The sequence below is a fragment of the Protopterus annectens genome, chromosome 8.part0 (assembly GCF_019279795.1).
Source record: "Protopterus annectens isolate FY-2018-M chromosome 8.part0, PAN1.0, whole genome shotgun sequence".
NCBI lineage: Eukaryota > Metazoa > Chordata > Ceratodontiformes > Protopteridae > Protopterus > Protopterus annectens.
Window position 1 is genome coordinate 1,454,877,117 of NC_056741.1, and position 25,061 is coordinate 1,454,902,177.

Genomic DNA, 25,061 nt, shown 5'->3' on the forward strand with positions numbered 1-25,061 from the left:
CTTACTTCAAACTGATGGCAACAAAAACCCAGTCAAATTCTGCAGGCTCTGGGCTTCATGGCATCCTGCATCCTACTAATTCCATATGCAAGACTGCATATGAGGAAACCTCAGTGGTACCTAAAAAGGTTATGGAATCAACATTCACACAGTCTGGAAACAATGATTCCTCTCATTTCCTGCCTGCCCGCAGGAGTTTCTATGGTGGGCAAAGGCATGTCACCAAAACATGGGACTGCCCTTCACTCTATCTCCTGCCAGCCAAACCTTAACAGACGCATCAGATTATGCCTGGGGGGCCCACATGGTAGGAAGATGCATTCAGGGCTTATGGACACCAAAACAAATACATCTTCATATCAACCAGAAAGCGATGCTAGCTGTTCAAAATGCCTTAACAGCCTTCAAGGACTTACTTCATCCAGGACAACTACTGATAAAGATGGACAACACTACAGTCATGTGGTATATAAACAAGCAAGGGGGCACACACTCATACCCCCTTTGCAGATTAACCATGGGACTGTGGTACACAGCTTTGATCTACCAAATACATTTATTTATTTATTTTATTTATTTTACATTTGTTGACCGGGCTAGTCTAGCTGGAGAAATTTCCATTTTCAGTAGAGGCCCGAGGAGAAAAGCTCCACAGAATATACATCATCAAGCTCGATAACTGCCAGGAAAACAAAACACTCTGGCAGACGATTTAAGCAAAAACCTTGTGGATCCTCACGAGTGGAAACTAAATCCACAAGTCTTCAGCATGACAACAGAGAAATGGGAAAGCCCAGACCTAGATCTGTTTGCCTCACCTCATAATTATCAGTTGAAAAGATTCTGCACAAAGACTTATCACAGACAAGCATGGAAAGTGGACGCCCTATCCTTCAGTTGGAAAACTTATCAGTTTACGCCTTTCCTCCTCTGCCTCTTCTACCCAAAGTCCTCCTAAAAGTCAGACAAGAGAAGCCAAAGATGATATTAATTGCCCCGGACTGGCCCAGCCAATACTGGTACCCAATCCTAAGGAACTTGGCTCAATACCCAGCTTGGACCTTGCCTCAAAGACCACAACTACTGTCCTAACAAAACAATCCGATCCTGCACAATCAACTATTGACTCTGAACCTGGCAGCATGGCTAATCATGTAATCATACAAACGACACCTCTCACTAAAGCTGTAATTGATGTCATTTTGGAAGCCAGGAGGCCTAGTACTAGAAAATCTTATGCTGACAAATAAAAGAGATTCTGTGCTTGGAGTCGAGCACAAGGAACTGATACAGCAGAACCAAATATTCCTCAGATATTACAATACTTAACTGAGATGCTTGACAAAGGCCTATCTTTCTCATCAATCAAAATCCATGCTTCTGCCATTTCGGCTCATTACAATACAGAGCCACCAATCTTTTCTCATCCTTTACTAAAGCAGTATCTTAGAGGAGCCAAAAATTTAAGGCCTCCTAGAAGATCACCATTACCTGCATGGGACCTCAATTATGTGTTGGAAAAGCTCACCCTGCCACCATTTGAACCTGCTGCTACCGCTGATCGAAAGTTCTTATCATGGAAAACAGCTCTAACTAGCAATTACTTCAGCAAGAAGAGTTTCAGAGCTACAGGCCCTCGTGGCTGTAGAGCCTTTTATCATATTTTACCCAGACAGGGTGTCTCTGAGGACAAATCCTACTTTTATGCCCAAGGTGGTTTCCAGTGTGGCTCTTAACCAAACAATTCATCTACCAACTTTTTATCCAAATCCACAGAACAAGGGGGAGAGAATTATGCATTCCTTGGATGTACACAGACAGCTAAGATTCTACTTGAGCAGGACAAAAGCTCTAAGAAAAACTGAGCAATTACTAGTGTCATATGCAGGATCAGAAGGAAATGCTATTTCAAAGCAGACAGTTTCAAAGTGGATAAGCCACTGCATCAGTTTCTGCTACTTACACCATGGTAAACCTGTGCCCAAGGGCATTGGGTCTCATTCCACCAGAGCTGCAGCTACTTCAGCAGCCTTTCTCAGAGGAGTACCAACCAAAGACATTCTAGAGGCTGCTACTTAGAGTTCTGTTCACATCTTTACAAAGCATTACCATTTGCCTCTCTACTCCAAGTCCAGCGCAGGCCTTGCCACTGCAGTGCTGCAGGGCCTTATAGCCGCACCTAATGCTGTTTAGCTCCAGCCTTCCAACCATAGCTTTGGGATTCTACCCAAATGTAATGACTGCAACAGTGAAACACAAAGAACATAGTACAGTTGTGTACACTTACCATAAATGTAGATGTTCGAGTGTATTCACTGTTGCAGTCCAGGTTACCCTCCCGCCATCCCCCTGTTATTCTGAAGTTTCTTTGTGGTATATTTTCTTGTAGATGAAGGTAAAGTTTATATTGATGTGTGTGTGTGTGTGTGTGTATATGTATGTATATATATATATATATATATATATATATATATATATATATATATATATAATTTTGCTACCTTTTTGGGAGCATCTGACATCGGGGGCAAGCAAAACTAAAGAAAATGGCATTGACTGCATGAACATCGTGTTACACTGCTGCAGTCATTACACTTGGGTTATCCTGCCGTCAGGCGGTCCCGCAGTCGGCCAGAGTTCCAAAGTCTTGGTCCGGCGTCGGTTGCTGCCGCCTCCTCCCTGATGTCAGTGAGGCGGGTATATAAGATGCAGCCGACACCATTTTCTTCAGTCTTTCTTGCCGCGCGGTGCCCGAAGCAAAAGCAGTTCGCAAGTGCCGGTCAGCCGTCTCCTGAGATTTTCATTCCAAATCCAGAACCGAAGTCTTCTACAAAGCTAAGTACCCCATTGGGGAAACTTTTTCTTGCCTCAGACCGATGTCAGTAAAAGTTAATAACTGTATTTCTTGTGGGAAGCAAATACCTCATAAGGATTTCCATTCCTATTGTATCCCATGCCTAGGCCCTGACCACGACGTTACTGGTTGTCGGTTTTGTGCTAGGTTTAACAAGCGCACTATTAAAAGTTGGTTTGATTTTGCCCGACATTATTTTGGTAGAAAATTCAATTATAACATGCCGTCGGAACTTCCAACGACCGGAATACACAAAAAGCGCAAAGACAAGGATAGGCATTCGAGGCCTAAAAGTGATGACGAAGCCTCTTCTAGGCCAGTCTCCGGTTTGCCGATTTTCAGCGAGGCGCCTTCGCAGCCCCTGACGACCGCTTCTGTAGAACCACAAGCCACCTCTGACTCCCACGTGGAGATGGCTGGGCCTTCGGATGCACAAGCTCTTCAGCCTACCGAGACTAACCTCTCAGAGGGATCCGGAGTAGCTGAGCAACCCACAGCTACAGAGGGTGTCTTCAGACCTACTCATTTAAGCATTAAATCCTCAGCTAAGTCTAAGCCTCCTTTAAAGTCAGTGAAACAAATACAGCATTCTCCAGGACAGGCCTCCATGCCTAAGAAACAAATGCTCAAAATAGCTGAAGACCTAATTACTCTGATCAGGGGGTCCCATCCCCCTCCTGATAAAAGGCCTAGACAGGATGCAGACTATGACTCATCCGACCAGGTGTCCATCTCTTCTGATTCATCCTCAGACCTAGGATACTCTTTACCTCCTTATGAGGATTCTGATGCTGAGGAATCAGTTCCATCAGCCTCTCTGCCTGAGGACTACTCCTTTGGCGAAACCCTACATACCATGAGGGAGCATTTCCACTGGGAAGGCCAGGATTACACAGAATCCAAGAAAAGGCTCAGAGACTTCCTTTTATTACCTCAACATAGACCCCTTGCTATTCCGCCAGTGTTAGATATTGTTGATGATGTGTGTACTGAATCCAGCTTAAATCCTGATTCCTTACCTCCAGCCCCTGTTAAACCTGACAGATACTACAGAGTCCCTGACTCACATAAATTTCTGTATAAAAGCCCTGTCGCTGACCCTGAAACTATTTCTCAGGGACCCAAAGGAGTTAAGGCCTCATTAGCCAAGAATCCAGTTCCCTCTGACAGAGATTCCAGAGCATTAGACAGATGGGGAAAGAAAGTATATACGTCTGCAGCTTTAACAATGAGAGCCTTAAATTGCCAGTTTCACATGCTAAAATATCAGCAATTTTTACTGTCTCAGTTAAAACAAAAAATGCTTCCAGAGTCAGATCCTCCTAATTTTAAAGAAATGCAGGATTTATTGCATGCAGCTGAACAAGTGGGAAAGCATACTTTGCAATGTGGTTTTGATTCTCCAGAGGCCTCCTGCAGAGCAGCAGTTACAGGCTCTGTTATTAGAAGACATGCTTGGTTAAAAGAACATACGTTACCAGAACATGTTAAAGCAAAATTATTGGATGCACCTTTGCAGCAGGATGTGTTATTTGGAGTGAAGGCAGAAGAGGTATTAAAGAAAATGGAGGATAAGGCAAAATCTATGCAAACGGTGAAGGATTTCTTACAGGTTCAGCCTCCTAGATTTAGCAGAAACTGGCCAACTAAGAATTGGTCCTTTCCAATTACAGACAGACCTCAAAGGGGAAGATACAGACATCCAAGAGGTAGAGGTCAAACACAAGGTCCTTACAGGCCTCGACAATGGGTTGCATCAGGCCAAAAAGAAGGGGAAGACAGGCCACAACCATATAAAAAGCAGCTCCAATGACTTCCCACTACAGCTGCCAAACAAATCCTTCTTGGCAGCCTTCTTGGGAGGAAAACTGACACTCTTCTACCGCAATTGGCAAATGATCACCAAAGACAAATGGGTTCTCAACATTGTATTTCAAGGTTACAGGTTCCACTTTCACACTCTGCCAAGGTTAAAAGGAATGCCAAATCTGCCACCAAATCAATGGGCAGAGGCTCAAAAACGAATTACAGCACTCATGGATATGAGAGCTATTCAAAAGGTACCATCACAGGAGCAAGGACAAGGATTTTACTCAAGACTCTTTCTGGTACCCAGAAAGGACAAAGCCTGGAGGCCCATTCTGGATCTTTCATCTCTAAACACTTACCTGGGTGTTCTGAAATTCAAAATGTTGACATTACAGCAGCTTCTTCCCATGCTGGGCAAGAAAGCTTGGCTCGTGACTTTGGACCTCAGAGGCATACCTGCATGTCCCCATCAGACAGAACTGCAGAAGATACCTCAGATTCATAGCTGGTTCAATGCACTACCAATTCTCTGCACTGCCCTTTGGCTTATCTACTGCGCCCAGGGTCTTCACAAAGTACCTGGCACCAGTAATTGCATTTTGCAGACAGAAAGGAATTCAAATTTATCCGTACCTGGACGACTGCCTGATTCAAGCAGAGAGCAAGGACATTCTTCTAAAGCATCTGGCGTTTGTAAAAAAGTTAAGTTGCCTGGGGTACGCAGTAAACGAAAAGAAATCAAAACTAGTGCCCTCACAAGAGATTATATTCCTGGGTGCCAGCTTGAACACAACGGCCCAGATGGCTTATCTCATGCCAGACAAACAAGGACAACTGACTCAATACTTTCAACTGTTGGCAACAAAGACCCAGCTCCCTGCAAGAAAAATTCTGCAGGCCTTGGGTTACATGGCATCCTGCATACTACTAATTCCATATGCCAGACTGCATATGAGGAAACTACAATGTTACCTAAAGAATGTATGGTCTCAGCACTGTCAAAGTTTGGAAACAGTTATACCACTAATCCCTTGTCTTCAACAGGAGTTTCAGTGGTGGGCTCAAGCTTGTCACCTCAACAAGGGACAGCCTTTTACACAACCCACAGCCAGGCAAACACTGACAACAGATGCATCGGATTACGCCTTGGGAGCACACATGGCAGGCAAATGTATTCAGGGCACGTGGACCGCAGAACAAAGGCATCATCTGAAGTAGTTACTTCATTTGCTCTGCAACCTGTGGGTATCGGATCCGATCTCAGATCCAAGCTGGCAGCTTCACAAGCTACAAGATCCAAGCTCCTAGCTCCTCCCCCCTACCCATAATCCCCTGCCACTAACTGTATTACCTCAGATCGTTTTTGCCGTGGCTGTAGACAGCTACTTTTTGAAAAGCTCCTTAGCTGACTGGTGAGATTGTTCCTTTTTTTCTCAGAAAAGCTTTTTTTAGTTTTTTTTTTTTTGTGGTGTGTGTGTGTTCAGAGACCTATAGCAGTATAGTTTGTTAAATAGTTTTCCTTTTTTGTGTAGTGTTAGTTTTTCTGTGTCCCCCCTCCCCCACTAAGTGTTTGGGTGTGCGTGCATTGTGGTATAAAATGGCTGAAGGGCCCAAGGCCATTTTTTCAAAATGTACCGAGTGTGGCCACAAGCTTTTCCCTGCTGATGGCCACACTCAGTGCGTTTTATGCCTGGGGGTGGCTCATTTATCAACAGACTGCCAAATCTGTGCAGCCTTTAACCCCCGGGCACTTAGGAACAGGAAGAATAAGCTAATCCTGGTGGGCTTGCTTCCCCAGTATTCGGCTGCTGCTTCCTCTCCCGCCAAGTCACAGGCTGTCTCCACAGCCCCAGTGCCTTCTGTTCCCCCCGCACAACCGGGGACTCAACCTCCCACTTCGGGCTTGAGTTCAGGTGACTCTGGTGCCTCTTCCTCCATAGAGAAGATGCACAAAGATAAGGAGAGACATAGGTCTCATAAAAGGCAGGCTGAGACTCAACCCTCAGCCCCGCCATCTAAGCTAGCTAGCTCTCCCTCGAGCGTTTCTGCATCCTCCCCCTCTTGGCTCCATTCGCCTCATTTTTCGCCAGAGGAGGAGTGCCGGTCTCCCTCGAGGTCGTCAAGGCATCCCTCCCGGCCTGCCTTGACTTCATCTAGGTCAACCAGGAGCCTCACCGACAAAAATATGGATCGGATGATGCGACGACTCCTGCAGACCCAAATGCAGATGGGGGTGCTCTTGCCTCCCCCCCTCAGGGGGGGAGTGCGGCCTCTGTCTTTGCTCCGATCACTCCTTCTCCGACCCGTTTTCGGGTTTTGGAGTCATCGGATCCGGGCCCTTTCGGAGCCGGGGTTTCGTCGGCGCCGATAGCTCCAGTCTCTTCGATGCTAACCATGCCCTCGAGTGTTTCGGATCAGAGTTCTCGGGGCCGAGCGTTGGATCCGGGGGAGTTGATGTGTCTTTGGCGCCGCTTGGGTCGGAGCACACTTCTGTCTCGGATCCAACAACATCGGCTCCTACTCCGGTCCCTACCTCGAAGCCGAGGAGATTGCTCTCTGGGCCTGGGGAGAGTAGTTCTTCGGCTTTTGAGGTAGTGGAGAGGGTGCTGTTGAGATCCTCCAGGTCCCCGGTCCGGGCTTCGGATCCTCCCGCACCCCCGCTGCATATGGGTCTATCCTCCGTCATCTGTCCATTGGGACATCCTGCCCAAGCCCTCCAGCCCGTTCCCGTGGAGGAACAGGAAGCCATTGAGCCCTCCTCGGACAGTCCCACCGAGGAGGTCCCTCGTAAAACGAGGCACCTGGACTCTGAGTCCGTCACCACAGACACTGATTTGGATGAAAGGGAAGGTTCCCCAAGGTCACCCCCCCAAGGATGTCTCCTTCGGAGACATCATGGAGATGTTGCGTATTAGAGGGGGGTGGTCTGCCCAAAAACCTTCCACTGATGAATCAGTCTTCCTGGAGGTGTTTGAGGCAGGCCTGTCTACCTCCTGGGTGTCCCCTCTGGCTGACCCCCTGGTAGACCTTATTACTACCAGGGCGTGGAAGGAGCCCGACACTGTGGAGCCAATCCCGAGATGGCCCGACAAAGTCCTTAGCCCCCCATCAGATAGACAGTCTTGGGCCAAGGGGTCTCCAGTTGATGCCATGTTGGTGGTGGCTGCCATGAAGAGAGAACTCGCCCAAGAGAGTTCTTCGGTCCACCCACCGGATAAGGAATCTTGAGCCTTGGACCGCATTGGGAAGCGGATGTTTGCTTCAGCGACCTTCTCAGTGAGGGCGCTGAATTATATGGCACGTACCATTAGGCTACAGCGAGACTTGATTAAGGAATACACTGCAGCCCCCCTGAAGTCCATGTCGGTAGGGGAAAAGCAGGTGTTTTCGACTCGTATGGCCACTCTAAAATCCATTTCTAACACGTCCATGTGGCTACTCTCTCATGCAACGGAGGGAGCCGCGAGGGCCAGCGAGCTGGGGTCATCTTGTGGCGTCACGCCTGGCTCCGCCTTTGCGATTTCGCGGAACCCTTCAAGGTGTCCTTCGCGAATGCGCCCTTTGACGGGTCTTCGCTTTTTGGCAAAACCATTCGCGAAATGCTGGTCCAAAGTGAGAAGGACGGGAAGACGCTGTCTGCTATCTGGGTCCGCTTCTCTAATCCCCAGCTATCCTTCTCAAGGAATCAGAGGGGACAAAAGAAGTTGTGGTTCCGCAAGTCTCAGCAATCCCATCCAGCTTCGGACCCCTCGTCCTCCAGAGGCAGAGGAGGGACAAGGTGGACGCCAGCCAGAGGCAGAGGGGAGGCCACGTAATTTCGGGTCTAGAGAGCCTTTCTCAGAGAGACCCGCGCAGCAGCCCTGAGGGCTTACCCGACTGTCCATCTCTGGAGGCAGTCGGGGGGCGGTTGATGGAGCATCTGTCAAATTGGGAGTCCATTACGACAGATAGATGGGTGCTCCGGATCATATCCAGAGGTTACTCCATTCCCTTCCTAGTCCTTCCCCCTACAAGCAGACGCCTCCCCGATGTTCCACCCGATCAGAGGGAGGCAGCGGCTTTGGAGGTTTCGAAGTTGCTAAGAAAAAGAGCCATCCAGCCTGTCCCCCCAGATCAGTCCGGATTGCGTTATTACTCCAGGTTCTTTTTAGTGCCAAATAAGACGGGGGACCTAAGACCCATCCTAGACTTGTCCGATCTGAACCTGTTCATCCCCAAGGAAAAATTCTGGATGGTCCCACTTCAATCAATTCTCCCCTTGCTGCAGGAGAACGACTGGATGTGCTCTATAGACCTCAAGGATGCGTACTACCACATATTAATGGACAGACGATCCAGAAGGTTTCTCCGCTTCTGGCTGGGAGCCAGTCATTATCAGTTCAGGGTTCTTCCATTCGGCCTCACCTCAGCCCCAGGGTGTTCACCAAGGTCATGGTAGTGGTTGCAGCCCACCTGAGACTTCAGGGCATTCAGGTTTTCCCGTACCTAGACGACTGGCTCCTTACCGCCGCCGACAGGCATCAACTCTGCGTTGCAAGAGATTACGCTCTGACTCTTGCCCAGAGTCTGGGCATCGCAGTGAATCTTCAAAAATCCTTCCTTCTCCCCGTACAAGTATTGGAGTTCATAGGGGCCAGATTGGATACCCATACTTCTTGAGCCTTGCTGACGTCGGACAGGCTGAGCAGCTTGTCGCTTCAGGTGCTTACTCTCCTTCAGAGCCTGGCTCCTGCGGTGGAGTTAGTCCTGAGGGCACTAGGGTCTATGGCAGCGGCAATCGGTCTATCCCTTCATGCACGCCTGCGAATGCGGATTTTACAATGGACCCACCAGGTTCAGTGGTCGCTATTACTCCACCCATTAAGCTCTCCGATCCCACTGAGCAGAGTTTGCAGAGACTCTCTCCTTTGGTGGCTTCACTCTCGAGAGCTGAGGCAAGGGAGACCCTTTGTGATTCCCCCGCCCCAAGCCACGTTGACCACGGATGCTTCTCGCCTCGGGTGGGGGGCGCATTGTTCGGGCAGAACCATCCAAGGCATGTGGACTTCCCTGGAGACCGTTCTGCATATCAATGTCCTAGAGATGAGTGCGGTGATTCTAGCATTGCAAGCTCTCCATGACCTTCTACCTCTGGGGACTATTGCAATCCAGACAGACAATATGCCAGTAGTCTGGTACATAAACAAACAAGGAGGAACCAGGTCTTATCCCCTTTGTCGAGAAGCTATGAGAGTGAGGGAATGGGTGATATCCACCAACCGCTTTCTAGTTGCAACGCACATTCCGGCACGTTCCAACATATTAGCGGACAAACTGAGTTGGATAATTCTCACTCCGTACGAGTGGTCTCTCAATCCATCAGTTGCGAAGCAGATCTTCCGCAAGTGGGGTTGGCCTCGCTGCAATCTTTTTGCTTCTCCATTAAACACAAAATGTAGCGAGTACTTCGCAATGCTTCCCCCCGAGGGGGAGACTCCCAGAGATGCTCTAGTTCATGCTTGGACCCCTGGTCTTCTTTATGCTTACCCTCCCCTTCCACTTATGACCAAGTTCATACAGAAAGCCTTTCTGTTGGGGAGCAAAGTTATCCTCATAGCCCCATTCTGGCCTCACCAGATCTGGTTCCCATACCTGCGGTCTCACAGTTTAACCCCCCCTTCGATACTGGAACCCATTCCAGACCTGATTTCACATCCCGCAGGATGTCAAACCCTGAACCTGGTAAACCTCAAGCTTTCGGCTTGGTTGATCCAGTTCCACTGATGGCAAGGACTCCCGGTATCTTATCACCAGTGAAGGCCATTCTGGTAGCGGCTCATAAGCCGGCTACCAGGAAAATATATAATAGCAAGTGGAAACGCTTCTCCATCTGGGCAACAGACAAGGGCCTAAATCCTTTTACAGTTCGTATTCCGACAATCTTGGACTTCCTGTCGCTGATTTTTCGGCAGGGAGCAAGTGCTTCTACGGTTAAGGTGCAGTTAGCAGCCATTTCCCATTTTCATGTGGGAGATGGACTAGGGTCATTGGCATCCACAAAGTTATGCAAAACTTTCTTGCGAGGCATCTTTCTCTTGAAGCCTGCTGTGAAAACGGTGGTGCCCCCATGGGATTTGACACTAGTCTTGCAAGCCCTGACAAGTCCACCCTTTGAGTCTGCTGCCTCAATTCCTTTAAAATTCTTGTCCTGGAAAACTGCTTTTTTGGTAGCTATTACTTCTGCCAAGAGGGTTTTGGAACTCCAAGCACTGTGTATGAAACCCCCTTATCTCATTTTTCACAGGGATAGAGTGTCTCTCAGGACTAACCCGTCTTTCTTACCTAAGGTGGCTTCGGAATCTAATATCAATTTGCCCGTGTTCTTTTCAAATTTTCAGAATAAGGGGGAGTACATATTGCACAAACTGGACCTACACAGGCAACTACGTTTTTACTTGCACAGAACTAAGGATTTTTGCAAGTCTGATCAATTGTTTGTGTCCTTTGCAAAATCAGCCAGGGGAAGGGCCATTTCTAAAGTGACCATAGCAAATTGGATTTGTCAATGTATAGTTCAAAGGTATGTATCTTCGGGCAAACCAACTCCTATGGGAATACACGCTCAATCTACCCGGTCCATCGCCACCTCAGCACCTTTCTGGTCCAGGGTTCCCTTGGACGACATATGTTCAGCAGCTACCTGGTCCTCTTCTCATACGTTCATTTCTCATTATAAACTGGATATGATATCGAGAAGTAGGGCTTCTTTTGGCTCTGCGGTGCTTCAGAATATCCTTCCATAAGGCCACCCAGGTTTATTGTCTAGGTAGCTGGGGACTCTGTCCCACAGGTTGCAGAGCAAATGAAGTAACTACTTCAGATAAAGAAGTTATGTACTCACCATAACGTTCCATCTGAGTAGGTACTTCATTTGTCTGCAACCATCCCTCCCTGCCATCCCCCTAACCTTTTCTCAGGTTTTCTTCTGGTCACCTGAAATTTTGCTGCCTTGAGGTTAGGTCTTCAGTATACCTCTGTCGAGGTTATGACTTAGATTGGGCAAAATCGATCTGAGGTGGTACAGTTAGTGGCAGGGGATTATGGGTAGGGGGGAGGAGCTAGGAGCTCGGATCTTGTAGCTTGTGAAGCTGCCGGCTCGGATCCAAGATCGGATCCGATACCCACAGATTGCAGACAAATGAAGTACCTACTCAGATGGAACGTTATGGTGAGTACATAACTTCTTTTTCACGTCAATCAAAAAGAGATGCTAGCTGTACAAAATGCGATTATAGCTTTCAAGGACCTGCTGCATCCAGGACAACTACTACTAAAGACAGACAACACCACAGTTATGTGGTACATAAACAAGCAAGGGGGCACTCACTCCTACCCCCTATGCAGACAAGCTATGACCTTATGGAACACAGCTATAAACCTTCAAGTTCATTTGCAAGCTTAATTCCTGTCAGGAGAGAAAAACACACTGGCAGACGACTTAAGCAGAAACATCATGGATCCCCACGAATGGGAGTTGAATCCACAGATAATTCAGAATGATAACACAGAAATGGTGGAGCCCGGACATAGATCTGTTTGCATCCCCAATAAACTGCCAGCTACAAAAATTCTGCACAAGGAGTTACCATCCACAAGCATGGAAAGTGGATGCCCTCTCATTCAGCTGGAAGAACCTACAAGTATATGCTTTCCCACCACTACCTCTCCTGCCAAAGGTACTCATAAAAGCCAGGCAAGAAGAGCCAAAGATGATCCTGATTGCACCAGACTGGCCACGCCAGCGCTGGTACCCAATCTTAAGGAGCTTAGCACAAGAACCACCCTGGATTTTGCCTCAAATCCCACACCTGCTGACTCAGCACAACAAACAAATACTACACAGCCAGCTAAAGACCTTAAACCTAGCTGCATGGAAGATTCCTTAGTCAAGCAAGCAATGCCTCTCTCCAAAGCTGTTATGGATGTCATTCTGGAGACCAGAAGGCCTAGTACAAGGAAAGCCTATTTGGTTAAATGGAAGAGATTCTGTGCCTGGAACCAAGCTCACAGCCTTGACCCTCTTGTCCCAAACATTCCTCAGATACTACAATACTTAACTGAGATGCTGGACAAAGGGACTCCCCTTTTCATCCATCAAGATCCACGCCTCTGCCATCTCTGCTCATTACAACATGGATCCACCAATTTTCTCTAATCCTGCTCTGCTCCTGGCAATAACATCAGCACGAAGAGTTTCAGAATTACAGGCACTAATGGCAGTGGAACCTTTCCTCATTTTCCACCAGGGCAGGGTGTCTTTACGAACTAACCCTACTTTTATGCCAAAAGTGGTATCCAGTGTGGCTCTAAACCATACTATTCACCTGCCAACTTTTTATCCTAAACCACAGAGTAAAGGAGAGAGACTTCTGCACTCTTTGGACATTCACAGGTAGTTACGCTTCTACTTGGACAAAATCAAAGCTTTCAGAAAATCTGAGCAATTATTGGTAGCATATGCTGCAGGAGCACAGGGAAAAGCCATTTCAAAACAGACTATTTCAAAATTGATAGGACATTGTATACGTTTCTGCTACACATACCATGAAAAACCTGTACCTAGCAGCATTAGATCTCACTCCACCAGGGCAACAGCCACTTCAACTGCCTATCTCAGGGGAGTACCTACCAAGGATATTTTGGAAGCAGCAACTTGGAGTTCTGTACACACCTTCACCAAGCATTACCATCTGCCTCTATACTCTAAATCCAGAGCTGGCTTCACCACTGCAGTGCTGCAGGGCCTTATAGCCACCCCAAATGCCTTATAGGACCAGCCACCCTTCCTCAGCTTTGGGATTCTACCCAAGTGTAATGACTGCAGCAGTGTAACACGATGAACATAGTGCAGTTTTGTACCTACCATAAATGTAGATGTTCGAGTGTATACACTGCTGCAGTCCAGGTTACCCTCCCTCCTTCCCCTCTTACTGGCTGGTACGTACCTATGTCTTCTACCCTTACTACCTATGGGGAGTATTTGCTGGTAGCTGTAAGTTGTTTTTTGCTTTTCTTATGTATGTTTTATTAGCAATTGGAATTGCCTACATATTTAGAGGCACCTGACATCTGGGGCAAGAAAAACTGAAGAAAATGGCGTCGGTTGCATCTTGTATACCCCTGTCGCACTGACGTCAGGTAGGAGGCGACAGCAACCGACGCCGGACCAAGACTTTGGAACTCTGGCTGACTGCGGGACCGCCTGACGGCAGGATAACCCAAGTGTAATGACTGCAGCAGTGTCTACACGCGAACATCTACATTTATGGTAGGTACAAAACTGTACTTTTTATACCTCTGACAACCTGACGTCATGGAAGAGAAGACAGAAACTGACGCAGGACCCAAGACTTTGGAATTCAGGCCGATTGAGGGCAACCTGCCAGCAGATTACCGACCAAGGGCAACCTGCCAGCAGATTACCCAAATGTGTAATGACTGCAACAGTGAATACACTTGAACATCTACATGTATGGTAAGTGTACACAGCTGTACTTTTTCTTTCTTCCCTCTTAAAAAAAAATATATATATATATATTATATACAGTGCCTTCCTTATTTTAACAAAAAAGTTACCTTTGTTACCCTGTGGTGTTAAGATTGAAATAAAAGTAAAAACACAACTGTCTGTAGGCATATACCTATTGTACAGCTGAGGGTCTGAGTGAAGAAACATGCCAAAGACATGCACTCATAGACATCATTGTCAGAAGCATGATTAGGATCAGATAGCTGAACAAATACACAACTGCCACACAGGAATGCATCTTTGGGTTTTCTGCTGTAAGAATACAGCATGCAACCAACTGCAAATCACCAGTACATATACTTCTGAACCTCAGAACTGTAGAATCATGGAGAAAAAATAATGGGGACAAAGGACCAAGTGCAGTCTTATATTTTTAGAAAGTTGCTAGAGTAACAGATGTACATTTGTATGCCTTTTTCTGAATAAAAACACAAGTAATCTCCATGGTATCCCGAAGTCTCAAACAACCCATTAAACAAGTATAACGGGTCGAAAAGCAAAACAGTGTAAGAAACTTCTCTGTGTGGAAGATTTTCAATCCTTATATATCTAGTTAATCACTATATATTAATCAGATCAGACAATGGTAGTAGAAGTAGCGAACTTAAACTAGTCTTAAGTCAAAAATTATATAATATAAAATATTGTACAGAATTACTAAGTAAATAGAGTATGATTTTTACACTATTTTTTTTACATTTAAAGTGTATATGTATGTATTTATATATATTTTTTGATTGCCAAATGATCCAAGGTTTTTATACATCTCCAGCCATGTAGTATATTGTCTTGGATAAAATCACAGACTTAATAATCTACTTAATTTGGTTAAATAATAGGTACCACATCATTATTAATTTTATTTAAAGTACATACGGGTTATGTTATTATGATAGCTACTAAGTAGGGTAGGACCAGCTCGAATGTCACAATGATGGGGAAGGGATGTGAATGTTGTTAAATTCACATCCCTTCCCCCATCTGTGTGACATTCGAGCTGCTCCTTCCCTACTTAGTAGCTATCATAATAATATAACCCTTATGTATTTAAAATAAAATTAATAATGATGTACCTTTTATTTAACTGAATTATTAAGTAAAGTATGTGATTTTATCCAAGAAAATATACTACATGGCCGGAGATGTATAAAAACATTAGATCATTTGGCAGTCAAAAAATATATATAAATATATAGATATATACTTTGCATGTAAAAAATCCAATGTAAAAATCATATTCTATTTACTTAGTAATTGTGTACAATATTTTAGATTATATATTTTTTTATTTTTTTTACTTAAGACCAGTTTAAGTTCGCTACTCCTACTACCATTGTCTGATCTGATTAATATATAGTGATTAACTAGATATATATGGATTGAAAATCTTCCACACAGAGAAGTTTTTTACACTGTTACTTTTTTCTGAATACTATCAAATCTAAAACTAATATGTGCTGTTATTTACTAACTGCAATCCTCTCTAATATGCAGGAAAAACCTTTACAAGGAGCATACAAGTCTAAAGCTCAAATGTCTGCTATTTACTACCTGTTCCCATGCTGGCATCTTTATAATATGCAGTAGTGCATTTCATTTTCAAATCAAGCTGACTCAGTCACCTGAGGCAGTCTAATCCAATAAAACAGCTCGTTGCTGCTTCATTCAGCAACCTGGGGAGCCCATTTTCAAGAGACTGTTCTGAATTTCATAGTCACCTTGGTGTCCATTTAAAATAAACATATAGTTGGGCTGCTTTGAAGACAGACCAGCAACCAGAGTTAGATGGTTTTTTTTTTCCTTGTTTGCAGTTCGTAGCTGTGAACTTCTCACATGTAGTTGCATCTAAGGACTTCTGCACTCCCATAAGTGAGAAAATAAATCAGTGCTACTGTAAATAAAATCATTTTTTTCTTGGGGGGTTGCAGCCTGGCAAGCCAGTACCACAAGTCACTTCTGGAGTGGAATTTGGTTACTGAAAATCAGCTGAGGAAGGAAGAAGCTGACGGTCTTGTTAGATGCCTCCTTCTCGTGAATTTTTGCTCATTCCTGTGCACTGATAAAGGTTCCCCTCCCCCCATGAACTTGTATTTGCAAATAAGTTTCATTGCATGCCCTGTCTCTGTTGCTGGGGGGAAATGGTGAAAAATTACCCTTTTTGAAGCCGGATGGCTTGCCATACACTTGCCAATCCTCTTTGCCTGCTGTCTGCATAGCAATTTTGGTAAAGTAGAATTCAAAATGCTTTTATGCCTCTGGCAGAGAGGAGGGTAGTAACTATTAGTGATGAGATGTAAAGTGATGCAGCTGACATTTTTGAGAATGTGTACACACTGCACTTTGGAGCCCTGTAGGTCTTTTATCCACTTATTGTGGGACAGCAACAGAGAAGTAAATGAGAAGAAATCTGTTACTCTTACTACAGTTCAAAAATGGTAAACTGAGGAAATGCAATTAGAGAGGATTAAGTAGACTACAGAGCTGTGCTTGTGTTCATAGTGGGATGTGAAACAATTCTAGTTCAGTTGAAATTTGTTTAATTTTATGTAGTTGAAATATGCACTAATGCACTTTTTTTGGCTTCTGTTTTTAGCCATAAAGATGAGTTTACAATTGTTCCTGTATTGGTTGGAGCACTTAACGAAACAAAAGAGCAAGAGTTTGGGAAGATCTTCAGTAAATACTTGTCTGACCCTAGCAACCTCTTTGTGATATCTTCTGATTTTTGTCATTGGGGTAAGGGGCATTGCAGTTTGTGCAAGATGTCACACATCTGTTTCACTTTGCATACTGTTATTTTGTAGTGAAATGTTTACTTACTTTTTTTGTATTCCTGTTTAAAGGCCAGCGATTTCGTTACACTTACTATGATGAAACTCAAGGCGAAATCTACAGATCTATTGAGCATCTAGATAAAATGGTGAGTTTTTTTCATCACTTGCTGCTAGTATTCTTCTGTAATTCAGAAATATGCTTCGAAGTGTTTTATTTAAAAAGGTGCCATTCTTATCAGTATCAGGGCACACACTGTAACATCTTGTGAAGGATATACTCTCACCTCCTCCAAGTTTTCCTTACCATTTAGATTTTCTTATTATGCAGGTGTTTATAGTATATTAGGAGGTTACTAGGCTAATGGCCCCGAGGCTGTTAGAAGCCTAACCAAGAGTTTATTCCCAAAAAAGAAATCAGTCAGCACCTGTCACTCCTGGCAGTGAGTGACACAGGTGGAACCCTGGGACAAATTTATGGTATCCCATCCACTCGTCAAGGTTGTGCTTGAAGAGGGTCAGCAAGGTGCTCTAACATGTATAGGAAGTCTGTTCGAGAGACGGGGCAGCCTCTGGGAGACAAACCTGTCTCTCCAACAGGTTTTTTTTTATGTTGCATATTAGATTTAGGCTTTTTGAGCAGGTAATGCACGAGGAGTTAGGCTTACGGATATGGATCATCTCTAGTAGGGTAGGGTCCGATATTGCCTTGTAGGCATGACACAGATCATCTCTGCGCAATCTGCATGATACTGAGTAGAGTGATAGTGATTTGAGCCTGTCCACATAGGACAGGTGTTTGAGGCCAAGGGTTCTCTTTGTGAGATATTTCTGTGGCCTTTCCAGGTGGTGCAGGTGATTGGAGAGATACATACCAACCAGAGTGTTATACTCAGTAATTGCCCAGGAGTACAGAGAGGTAATAACTTTCTTTTTTCTAGATGCAATCCCCTTACTTATGAGATGAACCAAGTAAAAGGCTTTTATGACCACTGCCGCTGCATGATGGTCGAATGTGAGATTGTTGGCAACCCGAGTACCCACATCTCTCACCACAGGTTGTGTGCTTAAGGGGTTGCCATTGATGTGAAACTCAGTAGGGGCTGTGTTTTTGCCAAATGGTGTGATGATACATTTTTTGCATTTAACTTAAGGCCATGACTTTGGCACCAATCATTTGTTGCGTTGAGACCCTCTTGTAGTATGTTAACATCATTGGGGGGGTGTCAGTGACAGCACCCAACTTAGTCATCCACAAACTTGGTCAGCCACAGGTCTTTTGTTTTTGCCTGGACCTCTGAGAAGTAGATGCCAAACAGTAGGAGTCCCAGGACAAATCCCTGGGGAACACCACTAGTGACAAGTCTGCTGTCGGAGGTGGAGGCACCTGTTTGACCTTGTGGGTCCTATTGGTGAGCTAGTTGGCCACCCACCTGATAAGATTGGGATTTATGCCAAGTTGTGCTAGACTTTTAATGGTATCCAAGTGAGGGATTGTGTCAAAGGCCTTAGCCAAGTCAAGGTAAGCTGTATGTACTGACTTCCCTCATTCAGGGCCTTGGTGTCAGTCTCAAAGAAGTCAACCAGGTTCAACAGGCAAGATCTGCCCTTGACTAATCCGAACTGGGTGGGGTCAAGTGCTTGGAGATTGCCTATGTCCTTGTTTGAGACCCATAATAATACACTCCATGGCATTACAGATCAGACTTGTCAGGCTAATGGTGCGATAGTTTCCATGGTCAGTAGTGGCACCACCTTTGTTCAAGGGGATGACAATGGCACTTCTCCACTTTGCTGGAATGACGCTTGTACTTAGGCTGTAGTTGAACAGGGTGCTCAATGGCGAAGCTAGTTCTTGCTGGAGATGGTGCAGAATACAGCATGGGATACTATCAGGTCCCATGGAAGCTGTGTTCTTTGCCTTGGATAGGGCCTTTAAAGTTTAATCTGCAGAAATGTGAGGTGAGGGACAGGTATCGGGGATGTCAAATGGGCCTTTGGGGGGGATAGGGAAGTGACATTTGCATTGAACCTAAGTCAACAGGATCAGTATAAGTGGTACCGTTAAGTACTAATTAGGAGCAAACCTGGGCTTTGCTCTAGAGGTTCCTGACGTAATTGAAGAAGGCTTTGTGGTTTCCCTTTGTTTCGAAGGGTAGTTTCAATTTATAATTGGCTTTGTCGAGGAGCAGGTTTTAGTTTTGTTGTGAACTAGCACTTTCAGTTTTCAATTCTTTAATTAGTCCCAGGAGTAAAATGTAAAGATTTTGAATATATCCTCAGTGATGGCTAGCATTCTTAACTTCATGATTCACTTGCATGGTCCTGTACCTGTTTTCAAACCATCAGTCATGACATCAGGGTTTTCAACCATATAGCTTTGAAAGTTTACAGTCTGAAAAAAAGTGTACTAAGAGTACCACAAACCTTTGACTTGTTTGTATTTCTGTATAAAATATAAGGAGAAGCAGTGATGTATATCCTTGAAGATGCAGTCTCCCCTTTCAAATTTCTTATCTTTAACAACTCTTGCAGTGTTTGTGTTTGCATGTTCCAGTGACATCTGTTGTTTTGATCGGTTTTATGGCAGTGATTGTGAACCTTTTAGCATAGTATGCAGAAAATTCATTCATTTTCTCTAACTGTATAGACACAGCTGAGACAGTACTGGTGTTACAGGTGGCACCTGATCTTTTCCATATCTTCCATTAACTGTCAGAACTTCACCTAAGGCCAGTTTGGGTGTTCATTTTCAGGTCTGGTATTTGGATTGTACCTCTGTTTTTCTTGTCTGGTGCTGAATCTCTACCCTTTACCTCTTGTATACTGTCCAGATGTTGACAGTGTTAGATTTTAATGCATTCTTTTTCTGGGTTTAGTTCATGTGTATCTAGTGTGTGTGCCCAATTCATTGTATTATGAAGAGCTGTTTAATGTATGGTGTTGCATCACTTGAGAGGATTTGGAAAAAGTAGGACTATAATTGTATTTTGCAAGTTTTGGAATTTATTCTGATTTCAGTCTTTACCATATATCATTGCACTGAATGATACATTTTCATAGTGATAATAGATTTCCTGGCACATGCATATTTGAAGTGTCTGCTTTCTTTAATTCGGTTAATTGACACCAAGTAGTGACTATTCTGTAAAGGCTTCAGTGAGGCGCCCTACCTGAAACTTAGGAAAGCAAGGCAGAATACTTTAATGATAGAAAAAGTAGAGAAGTTGGATAAATCTTCCTTCACTACCAGTTGTTGTCCAATTCCAAAAAAGGAGCATAAGAAGCATAGCATCACCACAGAGAAGAGAAGGGAGAGCAGGAGAGACCATCTGCCACATCAGGTTTTGACAGTGCCTATCCCGCCAGTGGTTAATATAGCAGGGCCTCCCACTCATCCATTCCCTGCCTGAGCTTACCTTACTGCTTCAAGCAGCACTGCAAAAACAGGGAGCAGGATGTGTTTGAAGACCGACCCTCTAGCTGCCAATAACTGCATTCTCACCTCAGCTCTGATTCATCGATGATTTTTTTCAAAAGTGGACGCCTGACAACAGGTTATATGTATAAGCAAGCAGCAGGTGAGATGCATGTACAGCTAAATTTTAAGCAAAATATAAATCACCAGTTGAGTTGTTTAAGTACAGACACAGATAAAATTAATCATTTACAAGTAGCCAGGCTTCTGAATTCATATACATACTGATAAGTGTTCTATTGTCTGTGTATTCTACTTTTATATATATATTTTTTCATTTTTGCATATTTCCACTTTTAAAAAAAATTTTGTCAAGTGTCTATATTTTTATTTGATTGTATTAATTGTGGAGCTTTTCTCCCCGGGCCTCCACTGAAAATGGGTTCCTGACCCAGTGAAGTTTCCTGGTCAACAAATGTCAATCAGTCAACAAATAAATATACCAAAAAAAAAAAACAAAAAAGAAAATGTGCTCAAATGCTTAAAGAACTTACCAGAAAGAATGTGTTGAGTGGTACTAGTGTTAAAAGAACATGCCTGATATATTTTCCTGCTGCCTCAAATAATGGGTATATCAGGTCAGACATCAGCAACCTTTAGACGGTCTGGTCCAGGGCTCAGGCTCCTCCCATCTACCCATAATTTCCTTCCGTCCTACAGTATTTCAGATCTGGTTTGCTGCTCGTTACACTTGGCCATGATCTGTGGGCTCATTGCTGTCATGGAATCAGTTTTCAGATAGGTTCTTCCTTTTTTCCTTTTTTTGAGGATTGTATTTCTAATGCTTTGTGCCTATTTTTTTTCTTGCTTATTTATTCACGTTTGGTTAGTTACATTAATCTTCTGTGTGTGTAATGGGTATCCTTCGCTCTATTTAATTTAAAAAATGTGTGTCTCTCTTTCTCTCTGTGTATGTGTGTATATATATATATATATATATATATATATATATATATATATATATATATATATATGTATAGAGAGAGAGACTTTTGGTTGTAAACAGCGAAACCAGTAAAAGTATTCCATCAGTACTGACATTTATTAAAAAGAGAGAGATGAATTTAAAGGAAATGTTGGAAAACCATGGTAGTGATAAAAGTACAGTTAGACCCCACAAGAAAGGGGGAACATGTAAGTGTTTTTTGTCAACAATGTAGTAACATTCTAGAGCAGGAAAGTATTAGTATCCCATCCAGTAAGTTTAAAATGAAATTTAAGGAGCATTTTAATTGCAACAGCAAAGGGGTTGTGTAACTTCTTGTGGAATTGTTTGCGCTGTGGCATTTTAACAGTTTTCTCATATATCCTTGACTATTAAAAAAGGTTTGGAGTCTGAACTTCTTGTGGAATTGTTTGTGCTGTGATATTTCAACAGTTATTTCATATATCCTGGAGTATACAAAAGGTTTGGAGCCTGCTACAATGTTTTTTTGTTTCAACAGGAATATTGATTTTTTCCTCCTCCTCTCTTCAGTTTTAAGAAATGTAGGTACTGCACTGTAAAAAGAGAAGAAAGCCTGGATGAAGAGCATGATGCAAGTAAAACTGATGTGCTTTTTCTTTTTGCATGGGGGGATGATTGGATTAAAGCCCTTGGTTTGATCTAACAAGTTTTAAGGGGAGGCAAATAAAGGAACATTGAATGTAATGAAATGAAATGCAGATGTTGACAATACAATATGAGAAGCTTGTGGCTGAAGGCAACTGTGTATCTGGTTCTCCTGTTTCTATGGAGACAAGCTGATAAGGATAATAAAAACAGAATACTTTATCTTGTAGCATTGGAAGAAATATGTTTTCTGAAAGCATTCAAGTTTTCTACATCTGGGAGAGGAGTAAAGATGAGATAAAAGCAGACAGCACTTAGTAGAAGCAGGGGCTGTGCATGCATCTTAGCATGGGATAACAGTCATTATAAGTCAGTTCAAGCCTTTGAGTGCAGCTGTCAATCTGGGATAGTTCCTATTAGGAAGGTTAAACTTCATTATTTAAAGATGTACAAAGTTTTGTGTTTGTACTATGCTAATAGTTTATGGGGATATTTTGGGTGTGTGTTTTATTTTTTTATTTGAGGGTTTTCAATAAAACAAAAAGTCTCATAAGATGTGACGTAGGTTCAAATGGATATGACAAAAAACCTGCTAAGGTTTAGTGTATGCATGTAACAAAAACTGAATCTAGACAAAAAGTTGCTGTACATAACAAGTGGGAATAATAAGTTATCACAATGGCAACACTTTTCGTATCTTTAAATGTGGATGTTCTCACAGGAATATACAAAAAGAGTCGTGAACTGTATTAAAAATGCAGAATGCAAATAGCTATGTTACAGGAGACACGTTTGGAAAGAACTGAGCATGTGCATTTGCTAAAGGATTTTAGGATGGTTATCCACTGCCAATCATTAGCGGACCGGAGTTCCGCTGTGGTGACCCCTAAAAGCCAAAAGACATTACTTTTATTCAGCAGAATATCTGGGGAAAAGGAAAAGAGGATTATTTATATTGCTAGAGGAGCTCCAATAGTGATAGAAGAGTGGGGGAAGAATAATTTTAGGTTTGTAGTAGGAAGGAGTTGCTGACATGTATTTATTTTCCACTTAAAACTGCTGCAACGGAGCTTAAGAAAATTCTGGGAGAAATGAGCAGCTTTCAGCAGGCAATATTTCTTATAGGTTAGGACTGGAAGTTTAATTTGCAACAGTAAGGATGTATCTGTGGTGCCTAGAAGAGAAAATACAACACAAGAATGTAGATTTTTGGTCAACTTTATAATAATATGGAAGGTGTAAATTTAGTAGTAGGAGCGCAGAGATTTTGCCTATTATTCCCAGAGAGAGAAAATATTGTCTAGGCTAGGCAGAAACTGTATTTCAGAGAAGCATGTGCTTTTAATTGAAAGTGTTGATATGCATCTGATAACTATTTCAGGCCACACACCAATAGTAACTAAAATAAAAATGCAGAATAATGAAGTAAAAATGACAGTAGGACTTCCCCACCTATTTGTTAAACAGAGGGAAATGTAAGAAATGTGTAGTGGAAATTATTCAGGAGTTATTACAGAAGATGGAAATTTTTTCAGGAAATATATCTAGGGAGTGAGATAAAATGAAAGTGGAATTTAAAATAAGGTAGAAATAAAAGTGCTATAGTTAAAAAGTAACAAGAATTATTTAGAGGTACTGACAAAGATTAAAAGTATTGCACAATAAGGGGAATCTTGCAGAACAAGAAGAGGTGCAACTGCAGAGTGTTAGAGAAAATAAGGGACTACCTTGATATAATATGTATGAGTTTGGAAAGATTACTGTTAAGCAGCTGTTTTTTATAACTCCAGAGCACAAAAGCTTTTGGCAGAACAACTCGGGCAACGAAGAAGAAAGGGTTGTTGCCAAGCTTAGGGAGCCTGTAACAAGGAAAATTACCAGAGATCCTTTAGCGGTAATTGAAATATTTTAGAAATTTTATGAAAATCTTTATAAAGCAGAGACTGTTGAAATTAAGAAAAAGCACAAATGAAAATATTTATGGGAGAATTAAATATGCTGAGGTTGGAGGTAGATGAGGCTCAGTTGCTACCAGGATAGGAGTATATAAAATAAAAATGGTGTTGTATAGCCAATCCTACATGAATGTGTCAAGGAATAGATGGTATCCTGTAGAAGTTTAGAAGTTAGGAGAGAAGCCTGTGATAAAAATCTGGAAGGTTTTGTTTAACAGTATTTTAAAAGGAGGAGAAGCACCAACAATCCTGTAAGAAAGTTGCGGTGGCTGTAATATGTGAAGATGGTAAAGACCCATCAGATCCAGATTTTGTATAGGCCCATTTTGATTCCAAACCATGGTTATAAAGTGTTTTTAATGGTTAAAAGAATGGCAAAGATGGTGCTAAAATTGCTAGTTGTGGATCAGTGTGGTTTTGTGGAGGGGAAGCAAACATTTGAAAACATTAGTAAAATAGTGATGATCCAGCAGGAAGCCAAATGTAAGAAAATAATGGTGTTGGTGGGTCTTGATGCAGAAAAAGCATTCAACAGAGTATGCTGGGATTTTACGAGTAGGTCAATGGAATCATTTGTATTCATGATTTAAAAAAGTTGATTAGGAGGACATATGAGGGTTTGGAGGTAAAAATGAAAGTTGGAGGGGGGGAGTTCTCTGGTAAGTTCTGTTTGAGCAGAGGGACCAGCCATTGGATGTCCTCTTTCACCTTTGTTACTTGCATTATATTTAGTCAGTGGCAAAGAAAATAAGGCACTCAAAAACTTCAAGGATGTAATTGGTATGTTATCAGGAAGAGTTGGCTTTATTTGCAGATACTATTGTGAACATAATATAACCAGAAAAGTACATTTCAGTGATGTTCATCGTGCATACAGCTACAGTCATAACAGATGGGTTCTCCTGCCGTCAGGCGGGTCCTCGGTCGGCCGAATTCCAAAGTCTAGGTCCGGCGTCGGTTGTCGTCGCTTCTTCCCTGATGTCAGTGCGCCAGGGGTATAAAAGAACCAGCCGACGCCATTTTCTTCAGTCTTTCTTGCCGCGCGGTGCCCGAAGCAGAAGCAGTTCGCAAGTG

General features: G+C 43.3%; 1 protein-coding gene across 1 annotated transcript in view; it reads left to right on the forward strand.

Moving 5' to 3' along the window:
* Positions 1 to 25,061, forward strand: part of MEMO1 (mediator of cell motility 1) — a 1,101,660-nt gene that overhangs the window by 848,979 nt on the left and 227,620 nt on the right. The window contains exons 6-7 of the mRNA XM_044081058.1: positions 16,825 to 16,967; positions 17,075 to 17,151. Coding sequence (XP_043936993.1) covers positions 16,825 to 16,967; positions 17,075 to 17,151 — 220 coding nt within the window. The remainder of the gene's footprint in view (positions 1 to 16,824; positions 16,968 to 17,074; positions 17,152 to 25,061) is intronic.